The 22241-nt window shown below is 41.1% G+C and overlaps 1 protein-coding gene across 1 annotated transcript in view; it reads left to right on the top strand.

The window, feature by feature from the left end:
• LOC147711447 (calmodulin-binding transcription activator 1-like) overlaps positions 1-22241 on the top strand; it is a 1194547-nt gene that overhangs the window by 317037 nt on the left and 855269 nt on the right. Inside the window, exon 4 of the mRNA XM_086919489.1 lies at positions 11220-13075. Within this exon, the coding sequence (XP_086775615.1) occupies positions 11220-13075 (1856 nt within the window). The remainder of the gene's footprint in view (positions 1-11219; positions 13076-22241) is intronic.

The raw sequence follows: 22241 nt of genomic DNA, 5'->3' as shown, positions 1-22241 counted from the left end.
ATGAGAATAAAAAAGTTTATCACCTCCAGCACCCCCTTTGCGATCTACTGCTTGGTATGTCCATGTGGTCTTCGCTATATTGGAAGTACCATTAATCAGTTAAAAATGCGAATACTAGAACACCTCAGGGCCATAGACAAGGCGGATCCATCGTATCCTGTGGCCCGCCATTTCGCAGAGTGCCATAGCAAGGACCAAAACCAGTTACAATACTTCGGTCTAGACACCATTGAACCAAATGCAAGGGGTGGAGATACACTTAGACGACTACGTAGACTGGAGTCTAGGTTTATCATTGATTTGTCAATGAAACACCCTCGAGGTCTGAACAGTGGCGAAGAACTGGCTTTCCATTTGGGCAAATAATGTTGCACTGTGACTGATATAAATTGTTATATCCGCTGACCTTACATGACGCCTTGTGTAAACCAAGAGAGAGAGATGTTTCATCAATACATAAGTGCGTACATCTATGTACATATATACATATTTATACCTATTATTAAGTACATGGAAGGATAATCAGCAGAATTGGATAATAATGATTTGTAAAACTGTACAATGTATCTGGAAATTTGGGAAATCTTTTTGAACGTGAATAGATCAGCATCACTTATACCATCATGAATGATAGATAACTGGTGCAATTTTTCTGGCTGCTCTTAACTGCATCAGTCGTTAGAAGTTTTACTCAGACTGTTTATAGCCAACATTTCGTTTTCCCCATAATGTGAATATATATTGTCATGATTTATTATTATTTGAAGCTTGATGGGCTCTGTTGTTTTGAACTGTTTTTCTTTGGATCTGAAAATTATGACTTGTCTCATTATAGTCTGATTTCATAATTACATGGACTATGTTGGTACATGGGACATAAGCCGATCCACGGCTTAATAACAATGTTATTTCAATGCATTTGAGTATAATTATACCCTCTGACGCAGAATTGCCATATAACTGTGGGCATGATTAATGCTGTAGAACTAATGCACTTTAAATAGAATGTGTCATAACATCACTTACAGATGGCGCCCATATGCCTTGTATAGGGGTAATGTCCTATGTCTATGTCCATGTCTTCATGACGTAGAAAGAAAGAAAACTTTATTTATATAGCATGCTGAAAATGGAGTGCTTTATACATTGACGAAGGCAGCACTCCGAAACGCGTCTGTGTAGCTCCTGCACATAATAAAAGCTATGTGGACACCGGAATCCCTTTGAGTGCTGCTATTTCTTTCTCCTAAGTGAACGTAGGAGAAACTTGGCGCGTAGAATATATATATATATATATATATATATATAAACACCTACTGGCGATAACCAGTAGGTATATATAGTTAGGACCTAGCTACCATAGGAAATCCGCAACATTCTATTGGGAATAACTTTGGCGCCGGTTGAGGAATTTGCGTGTAATTTTCTAAACTTTAGGCCAGCTCCGCTCCGCTCCTTCCCTGAAAGTTTTGGGGGGATTCGTGAAGTGGGGGCCGAGATAAAAGGGGGGTCCCAAAATGTGTTTTCCCCATGTTAATTTCCATAGGACGAATTGACAAGGCTTCAGCCCGAACCGCTGAACGGAATTACACCAAACTTTGCAAAATTGTAGGGACTGGTCCACAGATGTGCCTTTGCTATATTTGGTGAAAATTGCTCCAGTGGTTTTTTCGAAAATTAACTTCAAAAACACATATATATCTATAGGCACGCTCCGAGCGCCTACCGGTACGCGTACCGGGGAGCGCACCCGGCGCACCACAGGAGTGCGCGAGCGGAAAACTGATTGGCTCTCGGATGTCTGTCAACATTCTAACAGTCCTGAGAGTTCGCCATCTTGTGTCTCGGTAGAATCGAGACACAAGAGGTGAAAATAAAAAGGGGGAAATTATTAAAAGGGGGCGAGGTAGACACCCCCTGACCCCCTAGGTTTTCTGAGGGGGGCCTAGAAGGGGGGTGTAGAAGAACCCTGAAGGGCAAAAAAACGTTTTTTTTTTGCAAAAATATTCGTGGGGTAAGCTCTTGGTGCGTTCCCATGTACGCAAACAGGTACGCGTACCCTGAGCGTACCATGGGAAAAACAGAAAAAAAAAATTTGGGGCATGGGGGATCCTTGTGGGACCCCCTGAGCAGGCCTAGGGGGTCAGGGGGCTTCTACCCTTCCACCTTTGCGTGTTTTGCACCTTTGTTTCACTACTTTCTTGTGCCTTGGTTCTACCGAGGCACAAGATGGCTGCCAACACTTCCTGGTTTGGAGTGTTGACAGACAGTGGCAGCCAATCAGCATGCCTTTCACAGGAAAGCAGCATGCTCATTGGCTGTCAATACTTCTAACCAGGAAGTGTTGGCATTCATCTTGTGCTAGGTAGACCGAGGCACAAAAGAAGCAGAAAAACAAACGTGTAGAATGCAAAAAGAGAGCAGGGTAGAAAGAACCTGACCCCCTAGGTCTGCTCAGGTGGTCCCACAAGGATATTAACATATTTAAAAGTTATCCGCTAATAGAATTAGCATTTAAAAAACCTTGCGAATTCACTGAAAAAAACATAGGTTTCAGGCCTTATATAGTTAGGAATTAGCATTAAAAAAACCTTGCAAATTCACTGAAAAAACCATAGGTTTCAGGCCTTATATAGTTAGGAATTAGCATTTTAAAAACCATTGAAATTGCTCCTATATAGTTAGTTGTACTAACTATATTTCGCGCACCCGCAATCCTTTGCTGATGATGTCACATATTAGATCATTCATGACATGGTCAGTGACATCACTGATGACATCTCAAATGACATCACTGATGAGATCACTGATGACATCATCCACGTGACAATCACATACACCTTTTCATACACTAGTAAAATCTTTCATCACTCTTTGTAAAATACAGAGTATCATATTTGAATCCATTGTCACAGCAATACAAGTATCTAAAAACTCACTCAATGATTCATAGATGTTTACACACATCGAATCCCTTACCTGTAGATTCACTCATACATGCTGTCAATGAACAATAGAACACTATCAAAAATACTTATACACCTACATCGACATTACACACCAGCACACATCCTATTCACATTTGAAGTCATCCTACTCACTTATGCAAACAATGGATCATACTTACATATTTACTTAGCTACACACTTATACAAACACCACTTCATCTATTCATTTAGATATTAAGTCATACTTAGTGAATTATAAAATCATTATTACAAGTATACAGTTATCCATACAGTCACTCACACAATCATTGAGTCTTATGTATACTCACTTATATACAACAATTGACACATACACTGCCTTTTATTTTTCTAGTCTGTTGGACATGTACCATTGAGAAATATATTTGCTCATCACCACACCCATAAAGAGATTCAGTCACCCAAACAACTGTTAGAACATGTAGTTATATCTACTGAATCAAATATTCACACATCTTTGGACAGTCACACACCCCCCACCGAACCACACACACTTTCACGCTCCCATACAAATACTCAGTTAACTAATCAATAACTAATATAGACTTTCACATAGCTAGTAACCAACTGTAGAACCAGTTTACACAACAATTGACAAAGTGATACAGATATTCACACAGTTTAGTCACTATCCACTATATTTAGTGAAATATAATAAAGTGGTCAAGAAAACAGTCAATTACACTGCTACTTAATCCTCCATCCAAATATTTATTTATATATATCCACTCATTCTTCAATGCAAATTGCTATATCTATATAATGCATATTTAAATACCGAAGCAAACCACATTCACTGGATGATGTCATCAGTGATGTCATCAGTGATGTCATTTGAGATGTCATCAGTGATGTCACTGACCATGTCATGACTGATCTACTATGTGACATCATCAGCAGTGAATTGCGGGTGCACGAAATATAGTTAGTACAACTAACTATATAGGAGCAATTTCATTGGTTTTTTAAATGCTAATTCCTAACTATATAAGGCCTGAAACCTATGGTTTTTTCAGTGAATTTCAAAGGTTTTTTATATGCTAATTCCTAACTATCTAAGGCCTGAAACCTATGGTTTCTTCAGTGAATATATATATATATATATATATATATATATATATATATATATAAAGAAGCAAAAGCATTCCCCCGTTTCCGGAGCCCCAGACTCTTCAGGGCGGTCTCACAGTATGAGCACGGAGCAGCCCATTAACCACCCTAGATAGCAAAGCAAGGTGAGGCCCTATATCGTGAAAGTGACTTTATTTTCCAAAGTTCGCTGCAGCGCTTGCATCCATAAGTCTAACGTTTTAGCGGATAGCCTTCATCACAGACTGGAGAATTACGTACAGGTGCGCTCGGGCATGATTTAAACAATTTTGTCACATATCTGCAATCACCAAACTACACGTCCCACAGTGCACTGTGCAAGTTCTTGACATGTGCATTGGAAATCCAAGATGATATAGACCATGATGGTGATTTTATGTAGCACAGGCACTGTTGATGTCATGGAACTGTTTACACACAGTCAGGTGAGTTGTGCCCTTACCGCAAATGTTCACAAAAGTGCTTAACCTCGGGCAAAGGCACCTTTCACGGCACAATCATGACAGGAAACTCCTGTCTGAATCCCTTCCACGCGCCGTTTCCTTTTTGCGCTAGTGGCATATCCTTGGTAGGTGGGGGGCGCGTGTGAGTCAGGCTCCTCAATTTACATGAAAAAAGAAGCAAAAGCGTTCCCCCGTTTCCGGAGCCCCAGACTCTTCAGGGCGGTCTCACAGTATGAGCACAGAGCAGCCCATTAACCACACTGAACAGCAAAGCAAGGTGAGGCCTAATATCATGAAAGTGACTTTATTTTCCAAAGTTCGCTGCAGCGCTTGCATCCATAAGTCTAAAGTTTCGGCGGGTAGCCTTGATCACAGACTGGAGCATTACGCACAGGTGCGCTCGGGCATGATTTAAACAATTATGTCACATGACTGCAATCACCAAACTACACGTCCCACAGTGCACTGTGCAAGTTGTTGACATATGCGTTGGAAATCCAAGATGATAAAGACCATGATCGTGATTTTATGTAGCACAGGCACTATTGATGTCACTGAACTATTTACACACAGTCAGGTGAGTTCTGCCCTTACAGCGAATATTCACAAAAGTGCTTAACCTCGGGCAAAGGCACCTTTCACGGCACGATCATGACAGGAAACTCCTGTCTGAATCCCTTCCACGCGCCGTTTCCTTTTTGCGCTAGTGGCATATTCTTGGTAGGTGGGGGGCGCGTGTGAGTCAGGCTCCTCAATTTACATGAAAAAAGAAGCAAAAGCGTTCCCCCATTTCCGGAGCCCCAGACACTTCAGGGCGGCCTCACAGTATGGGCATGGAGCAGCCCATTAACCACACTGGACAGCAAAGCAAGGTGAGGCCCAATATCGTGAAAGTGACTTTATTTTCCAAAGTTCGCTGCAGCGCTTGCAACCATAAGTCTAACGTTTCGGCGGGTAGCCTTGATCACAGACTGGAGCATTATGCACAGGTGCGCTCGGGCATGATTTAAACAATTATGTCACATGACTGCAATCACCAAACTACACGTCCTACAGTGCACTGTGCAAGTTGTTGACATGTGCGTTGAAAATCCAAGATGATAAAGAACATGATGGTGATTTTATGTAGCACAGGCACTGTTGATGTCACTGAACTATTTACACACAGTCAGGTGAGTTCTGCCTCTTACCGCAAATGTTCACAAAAGTGCTTAACCTCGGGCAAAGGCACATTTCACGGCACGATCATGACAGGAAACTCCTGTCTGAATCCCTTCCACGCGCCATTTCCTTTTTGCGCTAGTGGCATATCCTTGGTAGGTGGGGGGCGCGTGTGAGCCAGGCTCCTCAATTTACATGAAAAAAGAAGCATAAGCGTTTCCCCATTTCTGGAGCCCCAGACTCTTCAGGGCGGCCTCACAGTATGGGCACAGAGCAGCCAATTAACCACACTGGACAGCAAAGCAAGGTGAGGCCCAATATCGTGAAAGTGACTTTATTTCCCAAAGTTCGCTGCAGCGCTTGCATCCATATATATATATTGAACACTTGCATCACTAGAATACATGAGGAATGCACATCCATTAGGCCTGTTTGACCCTTTTCAACCATTCACCTAGATAGAACAACAGTAAAAAGGAACTACTCAAAGTCAAACGTCCCTGTTGGGTGAATGTCATGTAACTTTTGTCACTTTCCAACAGTTCATTATACAAATTATACATTTCACTGTCTGATTTTTGAAGTTCAGTACTTTGGAAGTCTGTGAAATTTTGAAGTGGGTAAAAATAATATTTTTGCTCGGTAATCTCCAGTTAAATGTTTTTTTTTTCACACAAAACTCGCTTTTGGTTGGATATATTCATCTTTTTAAAAAATCTGGAAAGTATTGAGTTCTTAATGTGTGCTACACAAAGTTGCCACTTTCGCAATCCCCATTTATTAGCCTATTAATTAAACACACCTCATTAGTAAAAAATCAATCACCTTGAAAACAAGATCTTTCTGGTATCTCTGAAAGTTTTACATGAGTATTGATAGCAGGACTATTACTAGAGTATTTGATTTAATGCTTTATGGGGAGTACAGAGAGAACCCCTGAGTCTCCCGTATCTCATAGATATTCATGGACCTTGGGCTGTATGCCCCCATTCCCCACCCCAAACGAAGAATGGGATCTGACAACCGCACATGCAGCAGGAACCTCCTTTATGGACCTTGTGCAGTGCTCATACTGCATTATAACAGCTGCCAAATGCTTTGCAGGCAAGGACAGTATGGGGATTACAACTGTAGATGAAACAGTAAGGAAACTGTCAGCGAAAAGGGACGCTTTTCTTGTGTTCCCTGAAATTTGTTCTGACAAAAGGGACAAATGTTGGGAGTCCCAATCCTTGAACAGAAAGGGATCTCACACAAACACGTCTGTATTGTACTCAGACAAGCAAGAGGATTTGTTGGGAACCATGCAAAGGTATCTGGTCAGGCATCTGACTCACAGTCTTATAAAGAAATAGATGTGTTCCATGAGCGCTGATATTTCTCCTATCCCCTTCAAGGAAGATGTTATGAATCATATGTAGCTTTCCCGGAGAGAAGTAGGAATTAACATTAATGTAGTTGCTGGCCATCCATTTACACTACATTTCCCTGCTGGTCCACATAATTCTACTTACAGTGCCTCCTTCCTGTATGTCCTTACTGCCCTTCCACACTCTGGCAATGTTTGGCAAATGGTCGATATTTAGTACTGTCTTGATCTAAGTTTCAGACTTTAAATGTCCACACCAACCATTGCTCACCTCCAGTACTTGAACTCCTGTGACCTCTGCAAATAGTAATTCCAGTTTAGAGAAAGATCCTGGTGACTTTTCGATGCCAACTTTATTGAGAGCCATAGTATTTTTTTTGCTGTATAGAGCAGGAAAAACTCACAAATATATAGAATGTATTTGGTGGACCAGTAAGCCATTGAAACACTTGGATGAGGATTTTTAACAAAGGAATCTAGGAAACTGATTTGATAAGTTTACCTATTTGGAAACACTGCTCATTCATATTTATTTAGAAAGCCTTTTCTGTCCTACATAGAGGGACATTGTGACCAAGTGAAAAGTCATGTAGCACTTACCTTTGTAATAATTATTGCCAATACTTATATGCATAATGGTTGCCAAAGTGTACATCACAATATGTTTAGAACTATTCTGGAAATTTCTGTAAGTGAAGAAATCGTTTTCCCTTAATATAGATATATGGATGTGGGCATGATAGTTCACAAAGCTTTAGATGTTAATCAGAGTATATTGTCAAATCGCCTGTTTAGAAAATGCTCTGCATTAGTAAAGTTAGATCTTTTTATATGTACTTTTCATGTTTTTGATTTAATGCAATGTTATTTATCAGTTTAGCATAAACTGCTTGTTTTAAATCACAAAGTAATAATATAAACTATATATAATTTCAATTAGAAATTTACATATCATTGTGACGTTTTGTGAAATTTTTTAAAAACGGCATGATAAATTCGAATGGGAATGCTATTGACTAAAGTGTATGCAATTTACAGAGCAATACAATGTAAACACGAGATGAGATCACCACTATAAATTCACATTTATTGAGCTATTTCTGACACCTGTGCAACCTGTTGGCAAAGTAAACTGCACACTGTTTTAAAAAATATTCCCGGGAACGTCTATACGTGCATAAACATTGATTTAGAAATGCTAACCTGACAGTAGTTATTATATTCATAAAACATTTAAAGCCATGGGCACTAGACGAATGGTGGTAGCTATTTTTAATACATTTTTTGTTTAGCAGCTTTTCATAACCAAATGATATTGAATCACAAACCAGTGTAACAAAATACATAACACTACATTTCAATGAGAGGTTTTGTTGAAATGTTAAAAAGAATTCAAGGTATGCACCTTTCAAATTGAATCACCAATAAGTTATATTCAATCAGTTCTCTGAACTATGGATTGACTAAGATAATAAGAGTAACTAGTATAAACGAACATTCCAAATGAGATACATCGTAAAATGTTTACAAATCAAGTTTGTAGAATGCCATTTCTAAATACAATTAGTCTACACTTTTTAGTTTGTATTATTTATATTCATGGCTCACTAGTTGTAGGAGACAGACAACTCTTAGGCCGGAGTCCACAGTGATTTGTGGGAAAACAAAATGGCCTACATAACTGAGAGAACCTCACAAAGCATACTAACCACAGATTGACAAACACCTTTTCTAATCTCATGTTGAGCCACCTCAGACATGCTTGCATGCGCCTGTCATTCAAGGATAGAGAAGTGTTATGGACAACTTCAACCCATTCAAATTCTCTCTTTCTCTCTACAGTCACAACAAAAATTAGATTGTGCACTCTAGATTTATTTTTCCCTCCATAACAAAGGTGCCTAGAAATGTGGTAGAGCTCAGGTGTACTCATGAATCCTGGGTGTTACAAGCCTGCACACTATTTTACAATTTGAGCACAAAAATTAAAAACTAGGGCAGCATACCATTCATATCACCTAGATAGCAAAACATAAAAATATATTCACACAAATTAAGCCCATCCTAACTTAGCAACCTGTGTCACATGGCTACAATTGTATACCAAGGCAGGATGAGCACTAAACTCGATTGGCACACTTTTTTGTTTGTGCCTAACAATAACATTGAGTCTCTAGGAAATAAAGTGTTAGTTAGATCAACCATTTTCATAATAGTCTCTACTCCTGTCATAAGAATGATTAAACATCATATGTATGTGCCACTAAAAGAAACAACATGAAAAAAATAAAATCCTGGAAAATATGATCAACTGTACTGAACACATGGACACATTTTAATGTTTCTGGTTCCCTAAACACTGGAAATGTTGGTTCTATTAGAATCCGGAGAGGAGGCAAATATATTCTGGTCACAATAAAGTCTGCTTTTGGGGTTAAGATAATACCAACCTAAACACTTCCAGGTAACCAGGGCTGTTGTAGTAAATTGAGAAAATATCAGCCATGGGGAACCACTACAGCTGTCCTCTGTATGACCAGATTAGCAAGGTCCAACAGTACAATTGGGAGATCCCTCTTAGTCAAATAGCAACAAACAGGGCATAAAAACGCCATACCACTTTTTAGAGCAGCTCCAAAGCAAAATTAACTGACTAAAGCTAAAACTCTGGTGACATAAGTCTGGAAAACAGTCGAGAGCACAGACAATTCATCCAAAAATATACCAAAGAGACATGTTTTCAACATATAAGACAGTTCTCAAACAATATACTCAGCATCACATTAAAATAAACCAAGATTAACAGTGATTAACAGTGATTGTTCAGTATGAGAGATTCTCTCTCATTGCCCAACATTCTTTAATGTTATGGGGAAATACTCTAAAGTGCCTCAAAACAGTGGGTAAGAAAACATTGTTCTGTGTGAAAAAGGTCTAGGGCAAAGGAGTAATGCCTCTGTGACACTTACATTTAAATGCACTGACCCTGAATTCTGGATGACCATGGTTAACAATGCTGGTAAGCCATGTATACCTACAAGTGAAATTGTGCATCTAACTCACAGCTGAGAATTATAGGATGGAAGGGTTCCGTTGCCCTCTTTCCCTAAAACGGTGAACAATAGAATTGTATAATTGGATGTGAAACAGAACTCTAGAACCACAATTTCTCTATCCACACCCTTGAGTGGACCGAGTGTCCTCTAACTTGCCAATCTGATGTCCCTGTTGGTAAGGGTTGCGTAATCTGGCTAATGCCAGTCTAGGAGAACCAAAGCCACCTTCCTCTGCGCCTCAAAAAATGCTACAAAGTGCCCATAGCAGAGCATGTCAAATAAGAATTAAACTGTGGTGATTGTACCAAACCAGTGTCTTAATGTTGTGGTGGAATCAATGAAAAAAATGTCTTCAATTGCAAGGCAAACGGTATAAATGCTTATAAAAGAAAAGTGCCTGCACTTCAGGTTTCCCAATAACCAAACAAAGCTGCTTGTAATTGGACCCATTAGTGGTGTGGAGGGGAGGGAGATAAGCTTTCGCTTCCTGCAAGGTGATTATGCATTAATTAAGCTGCCATTTCTTTCTGGGAATAACGAATCAATTAGAATCAAACATTCATGGGACAATTCTTCACAGAAAATGCACTGCCAACTCTAGAGATTGTACACGAACAAGACAACTCGGGAGAATTATATGCTAGAGGCTCCTTAATTCTCCAGCTTTCCGGAAACAAGTAAAATAATTTTTTTCTGCCTTCTGGAGAGAAGGCATCAGTTTAATCAAACCCTCTCAAGTATCACTGACTTTGACCCCCTGACCCACAAGTTATTCTCCATTCCATCCTGCTAATTTTGAGTTATTCTCCATTCCATCGTGCCTTTTGAGAGATATTTCGACTGTCAACAAGTGAATTAGATGCGACTGGTTTCATAAGACACATATTTCTTAAGGGAGTGAAAGTTTTATCTCTTTCCCCCTAATTCACTCCTTCCTTAATGATTCAAAGAAACCGTTATGATTAGACAAGATAATTAGAAAGAGAACAAAGTGCATTTTATAGGACCGCACAAGTCAGGGGAAAGCACAATTAAAATTATTTGTTGTATTTATCGTTTAATTAATCCACTTATTTGCTGTTGATTGTCACAGGAGCAGGGAGCAGCGTACATCACAAGTGCAACAGTGCCAAGCATCGCATCATCTCGCCAAAGGTCGAGGCAAGGTCAGGTGGGTACAGCGTGCACTCCGAGGTGCAAAACAACGATGTCTCGGAAGGCAAGCACGAGCACAGTCACTGCAAGGCTTCCAGTCGGGAGAAGAGGAACGGGAAAGTGGCAAAGCCAGTGTTGCTCCATCAGAACAGTACTGAGGTATCTTCCACCAATCAGGTGGAGGTGCCGGACACCACCCAGAATTCTCCTGTGTCCATCAGCAGTGGCTTAAATAGTGACCCTGACATGGCGGACAGCCCAGTGTTCACAGGCGTCTCAAGCATGGCGGTTGCTTCTGTGATGGGAGGCCTATCGCAAAGCGCAACTGTATTCATGTCCGAAGTGACGAATGAAGCGGTCTATACCATGTCCCCCACTGCCGGCCCTAACCAACACCTCTTGTCCTCTGATGCAGCTACCCAAGGACTGGTTCTTGCTGTGAGCTCTGATGGACACAAGTTTGCGTTCCCTGCATCAAACAATTCAGAGAGCTTGTCTATGTTGTCCACCAACGTTGCTGAAGAACTAGTACTCTCCACCACACTCGATAACAACAGAAAGATGTCAGAAACCACCATGAACTTTGACCCAGACTGTTTCCTCAACAATCCCAAGCAGGGGCAGACCTATGGTGGAGGGGGGCTGAAGGGGGACAGCAGTAACGCCAACATAAGGCGGTCATCCAGTACGGATCGCAGTTTCAACTTCAGCGCTGCCCTAGTTAAGGAGATCAAAACTGAGGACACATCTTTTGACCAGCAGTTGTCTAAAGAAAGCTTCTCTAACACTTCCACATCGAACTCACTCACCCTCACAGCAGGCCCCGGTTTGCTGCCCTCTGGAGGGGGCCTCAGCCCGAGTACCACTTTAGAGCAAATGGATTTCAGTGCAATTGACTCCAACAAAGACTATTCAACCAGCTACAATCACACAGTACAGAGTCCCCACGTCCACCAAACACCTTCCCCTAGCTTCTTCCTTCAGGATGCCAGCAAGCCCATCCCTCTGGAGCAACCCTCACATAACAATCTGAGTGATGCAAACAACTCGTACGTTAACACGTTAGGAATGCCCAACGTGAAAACGGAGGTTACGCCCCAAACAACCTCCAACTGTAATGGCACAGTGGACCAAGTTAGAATAGAGGCACCCTCCTCTCTGCAGCTAATGCAGTACCAAGCAAACTTCCAAGCCATGGCTGCGGAGAATGAAGTCACAATGGAGACATCTCAACAGGCCGAAGGGAACGACAACTTGATGAAAGCCGGTGAGCTTCAAGCCTGCAGTACGGAACATTATATGCAGCATGAAGCCAATGGTGTCATTAGAAACGGGAACGCCCTCCCCATCCTCCAAGGGAACATGGTGCAAGGGCTCTACCCTGTTGCTCACCCTAGCATAAACAATAACTCTAACATGGAGCTGAACTTAGATCATTTTGACATCTCCTTCAGCAACCAATTTTCTGACCTTATAAATGATTTCATATCCGTCGAAAATGGAGGCAATACAATCTATGGACACCAGTTGGTAGCAGGTGACAACGGCGGGCTGCCTCATCCAGATGACGGCAGCAGGGCAGCGTATAGCCAGGCCGAGATGTGCATACCTTGCTGCAGCCCCCAGCAAGTAAACATGCAGCTCAACAACGCAGAAAATGGCGTCACCACCATGGCCTACATGCACGTGGCTGAGGTCGTTTCCGCTGCCGCCCAGGGGGCACTTGGGATGTTACAGCAGAGCGGCCGCCTGTTCATGGTGACGGACTACTCTCCTGAGTGGTCGTATCCAGAGGTGAGAATGCCCCTTTGATGCTTTTGCAATTAACAGACTATCTTTTAATGCTTTAAGAATAAGGGGTTGTTCGGATTGTTTTGTGAATGTACTCTGAAAAGCCTTTTAAGTGCATCCCCTTAGAAATAAGAGTCACAGAGTTCGAGCCATTTGCATGTCTGAATGCTGGTTTTATTAAGCACTTAATTACACTGACAGTTCTTTTCCTCTCTGGTAAAAAAAACTCAGCAATGAATGATTCTGCCTAGGTATAAAAAGGACCTTCAATCTGCAGTCTGTACAAGGTGTCCAATTAATTCTCAGTAGAAGCACACAATACATTAAAAGAGGGACTTAGGGATAGTCAATTGGTGACAGCTGCAAGCGGCCTGGTGCAACGAGTGGTTGTGAGCATTCTTCTTGTCTTTGCAGAGGAGACAAGAAAGTGAAACACGTAGAACCCAGACCTCAACATTTTTTTAGGAAAGTCAGATATTTATTCAAGACCGTAGGTTCTGAAACATATTGATTCACTTGTTTGGAGTTCATAAAGAATTCTAGGGTTCTTCCTGGAATTGTATGTGTTCAGGAGTCGTATAATGGATAACTTTGTACACACATGAAATAGTAACGTGTGCTGTTCTGCATTTACAGGGAACAGGGCTAAGGGACAGATGTGCGGGTCCCTAGTTCTATCTTTAAAACACATGAGGCCTGATTCACAAACTCATTTACTGTTGCAAACCAATGTCTATGGCTGACTATAACTCCACAAATGCCTGTCAGAAATCAATGTTTTCCTACTTTGTAATTCTATGCCACAACTGAGGACAGGTTTGCATTATTAAACTTCATGCAGGGGGTGGGGAGTGGAAGATCAATGCGTGGTTAGAATTTGCAAATGTCTACAAAAACATGAGTTTATTGGCGTTCAGCAGTTCTTTTTCTGACCTTGGAAATGTCCTGAGACTGGATTATCTCCACTTCTAGAATGTGAAGGGCAATAGAAGAGCCCCAGATTTGACAGGGTGTAAGAAAGGGGCTTCTCCAAGGTAAAAATGTTTTCACTGCCGAGAAGAAAAAAAAACAAAAGAGCCTTTGCTTATCATGCTCCCTTTCCTCTAAGCAGAATTGTACCTTATATTTACCTCTACTTTGGGCAGAAAGCAAATGTTGCATTACTTATTCAGTAGTACGCCTGGAAAAATGCAAGCGGTGTAGCTTTAAAGTGGAGTACTGGGAATGATTGTGAATTCCCAAAGGTCGCACATTTTACACCTCTGAGAAGGTGCATGTATAATTTGTATATGAATGCAAATCTAAAACGTTTGTGTTAATTGTGCCCATTTACATTCATTTATCCTTCGGCTACAGTAAATTTGAAAGATTCTTCCCGGTGGAAAACAACTAGCAAATGTTTGGTGAGAATCTGCTCTACTCCCCGAAAGCTTACTCATGCATTGCTTAAAACAAATTTGTATGAACTGCATTTGGCCCCAGAATTGAATACTAAGGGGCCCATTAGGATGGTGGGTGGATTGCCCCTGCCGGGCCGCTGGAGCTACCACCGGCCCGGCGGGGGCAATCCGCCCGCCATCCTCAATAAAATGACCCCTGCCACAATAGGATGGCTGGGGGGTCCGCGGCGGATGGAAAGTCCGTCCGCCGCATATCCGCCGGTCGACTTCGTGACCGGCGGAAAAAGCGCTTTTCTATGGTGGCGGTGTCTGCCAGATACCACCAACCATATTATGATGAGGGCGGTCCAATGCTTTTCCACAGCGGCGTTGCTGCAGTGGCGAAGCTTGCAGTCTTTACTTTGGGGGCCCGTTGCAGGCCCCCATGGTGAAGGCGGGGTGGGGGGTGTACCCCCCTGTATTTGCATACATAATGCGGCAGGCACCGCGCGGTGCCTGCTGCTTTGTGTATCCAAATGCATGACATGCATTTTTAACATTGCGGCGGGTGCTGGTGTAAACACCGCCCGCCGCAATGTTACAAATGCATTATGCGCTCGCCAGTATGGCGGGCGCATCATAATGTGCATGGCGGGACCGCCGCTCAGATCACGGGCGGGCCTGTTTTCCACGCCGCCACCCTAATGTGCCCTCAAGAGTTTGGATGAAACACAAGACAAGAGTGTTTATAAATTACCATTCCTTCTTGCTGATCCAACATATATTTCAATGCACATTTGTGCTTTATACTCTTTTCTCTTAATTTTATAAACCTAAGGGGGAAATTTCATGTATTGCAATGCAGGAAAGGGAAAGATAACGGGTGGAATAAACACTTGGGGCCATACGCTACATAATTTAGCATTCAAATAAATTTGTGAATTGATTTTGTACTTTTTTGTTACCATAAAAATAGAGTGAACACTTTTTCTCCATCTTTCCAACTAATTTTGCTAAGTTATAACTTCAGTTAGAGAACAAGTAGAGAAATACTTCTTCCACAAATTTGAATTGTAATTTAAAATACTCTTTAATGGTAAAGTCAAATGATATTTCCTATTCTAAAAATGCCACTTTTAGAAAGTTGGCATTTTTCTGTCTAAGCCTTTCTGCCAGCGTCGAGGATCACATGACTGGATGACTCTCCAGTGGTGTGATGTGTATTCCTTCCAGACATAAGGACAAAAAGGACTTTGGTCTAGAGGGAGTTGGTCTTCTTGACAGGATGGCTGCGAAGGAGTGTGCCGTGCCCTAATGACCCTCCAAAGGAACCTACCTGCAGGACACACAAAGGAACCTGACTCCAGGCTTGCTCCTGCCTTTGTCCGTCACCCTAGACAGACTAGAGCCAAATCTAGAGGATAGGGAACAACTGGCCAGAACTTGTTTGGGAGTAGGCCAGGGATTGCCCCCACACAAATAATGGCACTGGGTATAAGAATGGCACCCTCAAAACCCCTGGGAAGATCCAGAAGTAGAACTGCTCTGCTGTCTGAAGAAAGAAGACTGGGCTTGCTAGCTAGCCTTGAACCCAAGATCCTCTGAAGTGATTCCAAGTGTCAGCTGGCAGACCTTCAGCTGTGGCTCCTAGCATAGACGTGGACTTTGAAGAATTAAACTCTTCACCAGGATGAACCTGGTCCCTATATCTGCCTCTTGCGCCATCAAAATGGGCCTAAACCTCTGACGTTGACTTGTCCAGCGAGAGCAGATACCCATGAGTTGCTCTTTGTGCTTTATGGTGCTATTTTCAACAAAAAATTAAAAAAAAATCATAACTCTGATTCTGCTGATAAGATGTTTGTCACTTTGGTATAATTTTATAGATTCATTTTTCTCTATTCTTCTGAATTGGTTTGGGATTTTTCTTGTGTTGTCTTTTCATTTTATTACTGGTTGAGTGCTCCATAACTGCTTTCCGTATTGAGCATGCTTATTTAGTGACTCTGTGGTCACCTGAAAAGATTGTGTTCATTACTTGAGTGGGGCTCTCACCAACCTCCACTAATAGGCAAAGTTTCCTACAGAAATGCACTGTACAACACATTTTCTCTTTTACGCAAACTCACTTTCTTTCACTAAGTAAAAAGCTCCTATCTGCAGTGAGTGGTAAAGTCCTTCCTTCACAGACGGGCAAGACGGACAATGCCTTCTCAGTGAATGCAGTCCTCTTCTCACTGAACGTTGTCATCTCCTCCTCCTTTAATGCGAGATGTCACTGCACTCTAGCCACTAATTAGTACTCTTTTTATCCATCTCAAAAAGATGACATTGCTGGCTCCTCCTGCTGCGATTCGAGCATGTTGCTTGTGTAGAGTCCGGCGCTAGGCCTGCATGCTGGAAAGTAGCGGTGACACAGACACAGTGGGGTACTGGGTGCAACCTGGCCCAGAGCACGTGCGCTCAGCCACTTTTATTCAAGCAGCGTCACCTGACCGGTGACGTCTGTGGTGGGTGGGTGCACAGTGTAGCACATACACAAACAAACACTAGCTCGCTGACTGCACGTCACTACAGCTTGCACCTTGTGCACAGATTATTGCAGCAGACGCATGAGCCCATTGAACTATGATACCAGCGCACTGGTTATGTGTTAAGACATTAGCCTTGCATTGTTTTTGATTATACATTGATCTTCCACGTTTCGTCTCCTATACAATCATTCAGAAGCCTTGCCATGCACGAAGAGTGGGTGGGGGCCCAGTTTCCAGACACCAATAAAGAACTACATGGCATGGACCAAATCGACAAATGTTGCAGATGGCACAGACTTGCAAGGCCTTCTCTGTTTTCTCATGATCAATGATGACATGTACCCTCAGGTGAATCAAACTCGCATTCCTTGAATTTGAGCGAAATGCATCGCTGATCAAGTGATAAGAATGAGGTCAATAAAAGGGAAAGAAAAAATTTTATTCATATTTTTCTGAATAAAAAAACGATAAGAAAGGAAAAAAGGCGAGAAATTGAAAGTTGCATTGAGGCAAATTAGACTATGTTGGAACAGCTCAGACATGCCATGCAGTATGTAACAACATTTAGAATATACAAGAACAAGACTAGGTGGTGTCTGCATGCAGATGGCACCCATGATGTATAATTGTAATTAGGCACGGTTTTGCAAAGGAAGGCACTAAAAATGAAGAAATGAAGGCAGGCTGCGAGCTTCCAGGCAAAGTGTTGTACAATGGAGGAGCTAGGCAGGCGAAGTACCCAGTGCTGAATGATGCGAGGTCTCCAGGGGTCTGCTTGCAGTAAGTCACTTCCGTTCAAATGGATGGAGATCCGAGCAAAACACAATGGACTATAAATCTTTACTATGGTTTACAAAATATATTGCAGCAATTATTGGAAATACTGTAGCCACTTTGCTAAATGCGCAAATGCTGCAAAACACATAACAAAAACCTTTGCATTCTGCCTTAAAGATGCAATTACTAAAGATAATTGGAAGAAACCCAACTTGATTGATGATCCAACACGTTCCCGACAATAGCGGATCAGATTCTATGGGCAATGAAAATATGTAAAAACAATTTTGCACCTTGGTGAGAGCAATGCCAAATGCTCTCAGCTTGTACTGTAGACACAATGCACATAAAGTTGTATGTTGTGGTAGAGAATATCGAATCTCAAATATCAATGGGGCAGAATATAGGTACAGTTATATTGAGGGATAACATATTAAAAGGTAAGTTCATTGAAAGAGGTAAGTAAAGGTTACAAGTACGTTATAGTTAGGGTCAGATTTCCAACGCACATACAAAACCAGAGAAATTCAGCCGTTATACTTAGTGAGCGAACATTAACTCACACCCCTGCAGTGCACTGCTAATGACCTCACATATTACATCACTCATGACATGGTTGGTGACATCACTGATAGCATCTCAAATGACATCACTGATGGTATTATCCCAAAGAATCTCTGAAACACACACGCACACCCCCATATAACTTTTCATACTCCCACTCCACCTACCACAATTCTATTCTCAAACCCAGTCACACACACATACCAGTACTTACACAGCCACTCAGTGATTCATAGATCAAAACACACACCCACTCATACACCTACACACACTGAGTTAGTCACCCATAGAGCTACTCACACACCTACACAACCAATCACACAACCACTTACTCACCCATACATTAACACGTACTCACTCACTTACTCATACAGATATTAATGCATACTCATTCACCTATGCAGTCACTGACACAAGCACACACTCGTCCATATCACCATTCTCACATTTACCCATACAGTCACTCATATATCTAATCACTCACCCATACTGCCTTTCAAATGCCCAGTTACTCACCCATATACAACGGACAGACAGACTCACTCAATTCAATTCAATTCAATTCAATGCCAGCCTTATTCGATTTTTGTGCAGAAAATTATAAAAGCATATAGTTTAAAACATCAATATTAAATAATAAAAAGGAGCACCGGATACTTTTAAATACAAATTACTTGAAAATACAACATTTAATTCCAATGATAATTTACAAATTCATTTTGTCATTTCCAGCGAATTTTATATAAAGATTCCTTTCCTATAGTTAACAATACTTTTCAAAAAAGATGCATTTGACTTTGTGAAGCCGGCCTACATTTTCTCAATCCTAACAGTCTTAAAATAGGTAAAATCCTACACACTCACTAACCCATACAGCCCCACACACATGTACTCACTAACCTATACAGCCACTGACTCACTCACTCACACATCACCCTCCCACACAGACACTCAAATATCCACAGAGGTACTCAGACAACCAATCACTCACTCACACAGAAACTCAGGCACCCACTCACACACCCATACAGCCATTTGGACACCAACTGTCAGAAACATACAGACATTCACACAACCAGTCACTCACCCAAACATTCACTGAGACACCTAATCACTCACTTATACATTTAGTCATGCGCCAACTGATTCATCCAATTAGGCACTCATTCACAAACTGATTCACCAATACACCTTGATATACAATTTAACACTCACACTTTTTAAAAACATTCAGTGACCAGATGATGCCATCAGTGATGTCATGAGTGATGTAATTTGAGATGTCATCAGTGATGACACTGACTATGTCATAAGTGATGTAATATGTGAGGTCATAAGTGGTGCATTGTGGGGGCGCAAGTTATAGTTTGTTCACTAACTTTAACAGCCACATTTTTCTGGTTTTGAATGAGTGAAATCTGATCCTAACTATAATGTCCCTGTAACCATTGTTTTCTTCAGTGAATTTCTATTTTTTTATAACTAGTAGTCCCGTTTGCAGAGTGGTAGAGAAAGGGGTCGTGGCCTCCAAAGACCTCTTAGCAAGCCCACTGTGTTGGACTTACTGGAGATAACAGGAAAGGTAGTTGGAAAAAGGGGCGGGCCTCCTGAGATTTGACTGCTTTAAAACAAAAATTTATTTTTACCCTGGGCTGTTTCAGGCCACAGGGACCCAACCCCTGGGGCCTGCCCCTTTTATAATTTCTTTTTTTTTAAAAAGGGAGGGGCCCCTTCCTACACTGATTTCGGCCCCAGGGACTCCATCCCCTGGTCCCCGGATTTCTTTTTTATATTATCAAATGTATTTTTTTCAAAGAAATGGTGGTCGCATGGCCCCCTTCCCTGTGACTTTTTTGGCCCCGAGGATCCCATCCCCCAGGGACCGGCGTTTATAAAAAAAATACATTTTAAAGGGAGGGGGGCCATGCGGGCAGAATGATGACACTAGATAAAACAGTATTGTGTATGATAAAAAGAAAACTTAAAAATGGCTTATTAATAAAATTCAGTTTTGCAAGATTTTTTAAGGTGATTGGAAGCACAGCTCTGGTACAGAAACTTATTTTAATAGGGAAAGCCATTTACCAGAGAACAGACAAGTGAATGCAGTTGATAAAACTGGTTGTTGCGGGGTAAAATATAGTAAACCTATTACAAAAGAGGTGGCTCCTTGGAATGTAGAGGAAGTGATAGCTGAATAGGCGCAAGGAAGGAATAGGCAGGTCCTTCTATACAAATGGAACTTTAGTAGTATTTGCAGTGTTCAGCAGCAATCAATTGATATGTTTAGGGATTTTTTACGCCAATTTCCAGATGGAAGCTTCAAGCAGAAAATAGCAATTTAGTAAGAAATAGACCCATGGAAAGTGAGGAAGTACAGTAATATACAGGGACATTTACTGGCATGTCTAGCTAAGAAATATTGCACAAGTACCTTTCATCACTTCAGAATGTTAGCTTTGCATCACTCTAAAATGCAAAATTGAATGAAGAGACTGTACTATGTTAAAACCCTTCCTTATGTTTAGGAGAGATGAATACAGCTCTATTGCATGGTATATTAACAGGGGTAGAAAATGTTTGTGGAGATATTCAGTTTGATTTCCTTGGTCCTGAACAGGAGTCATTGGAAAATGATGTGCTGGTTAGTGTAGGTGAAGAGGAACAGGACACAGGCATTAGCACTAATAACTTTGCATAAGAGATTACAAAGTTAACATAGTATCTTCAGAAAAACCAAACTGTCTGTATTTGTTGTTGATGGACTCACTCCAAAAGTCAAACTCAAGAGAACAGAGATAAGTGGTGAGAATGTGGTGTATATTTATTTGTGGTGGACAGGTTTGATTTGTTCACATGTCAAATCACATGTAAATGCTGCTATAATAAGTTAGAGGATAACATAATGCCAGCAAGAGCCATACATAACAAGTTAGAATTAGTATCAATTCCAGGAGAACTTCAAGAATTAAATATTTATGAATCAGTTCTCATATAGTTCATACATCCTTTTCAAACAATGATTCATGTAGTACCAAAGACAGGAAGATGCCACCAACAGAGCTACAGAAAGGACTTAAAGGAAGAGTTGTCTACTTACCTTTGGATTTTAAACAGAATATTGAAACTGTCGGTGTAGAGAAAGATATTGATGAGCCACATTTAATGCTAGTAAATTGTGCGACTACAAAGAGTAAAAAAATCAGGCAAGAGTTAGTTGATGTTAGTAAAGTAAAAAAACAGCAACATTATACCAGGTAAAAAATAATATTTATTATAAAAACAGTGATGTTGTTTGAGTTGTAACTTGTATGGAGGATGAAACCTTACCTTCATGTGTACAGAGTAAAAAAGCAGACCGATCCAGCTCAAAATAAATGTTGACCGCTACAGCATCCATCCACTGCTTTCTAAAGAAGGTATTGGTCATGCTATGGATACCTTTCAAATGAAACAAGCAAAAGCAGCTCCCATGAATGTGTGGGAGAAAAGTTTAGAGGCTCATTGTTTTCCGCAATTGTTTCCCACTGAGGCAGTTGGCTGATATGATGATCGCCCCGTACAAATACGAATGGTTGAATACCGGTCAACAAATTTATATTCAGAGGATCCTAGATATTATCAATGTATTCCCTACATTTTCCATCTTTTATTTAAGAGTGAGTTGTCTGGCTATCTTATGCTGTAAACCACATACTGAAAACAGGAGTTAATCTGAAAAATTTCTCTGCAAAGGAATTAGTTGACAAAGCACATGGAAAGAATGAAAAGTTAGAATACAACACTGAATAATTTGATGGCATCAGGTAGGTGTACCTACCTGAACACTCAGTTGTACTGAATACGCATGAAATGACCTGCTTAAATTTTTGGGAGAAGCAAACATTAAGGACATCAATGTTAAGACAGCAGGAG

Source organism: Lissotriton vulgaris, chromosome 5 (assembly GCF_964263255.1).
Source record: "Lissotriton vulgaris chromosome 5, aLisVul1.2, whole genome shotgun sequence".
NCBI classification, from domain to species: Eukaryota; Metazoa; Chordata; class Amphibia; order Caudata; family Salamandridae; genus Lissotriton; species Lissotriton vulgaris.
Note: the sequence above shows the minus strand (reverse complement) of the source record. Positions and strands in the feature narration are given on the sequence as shown.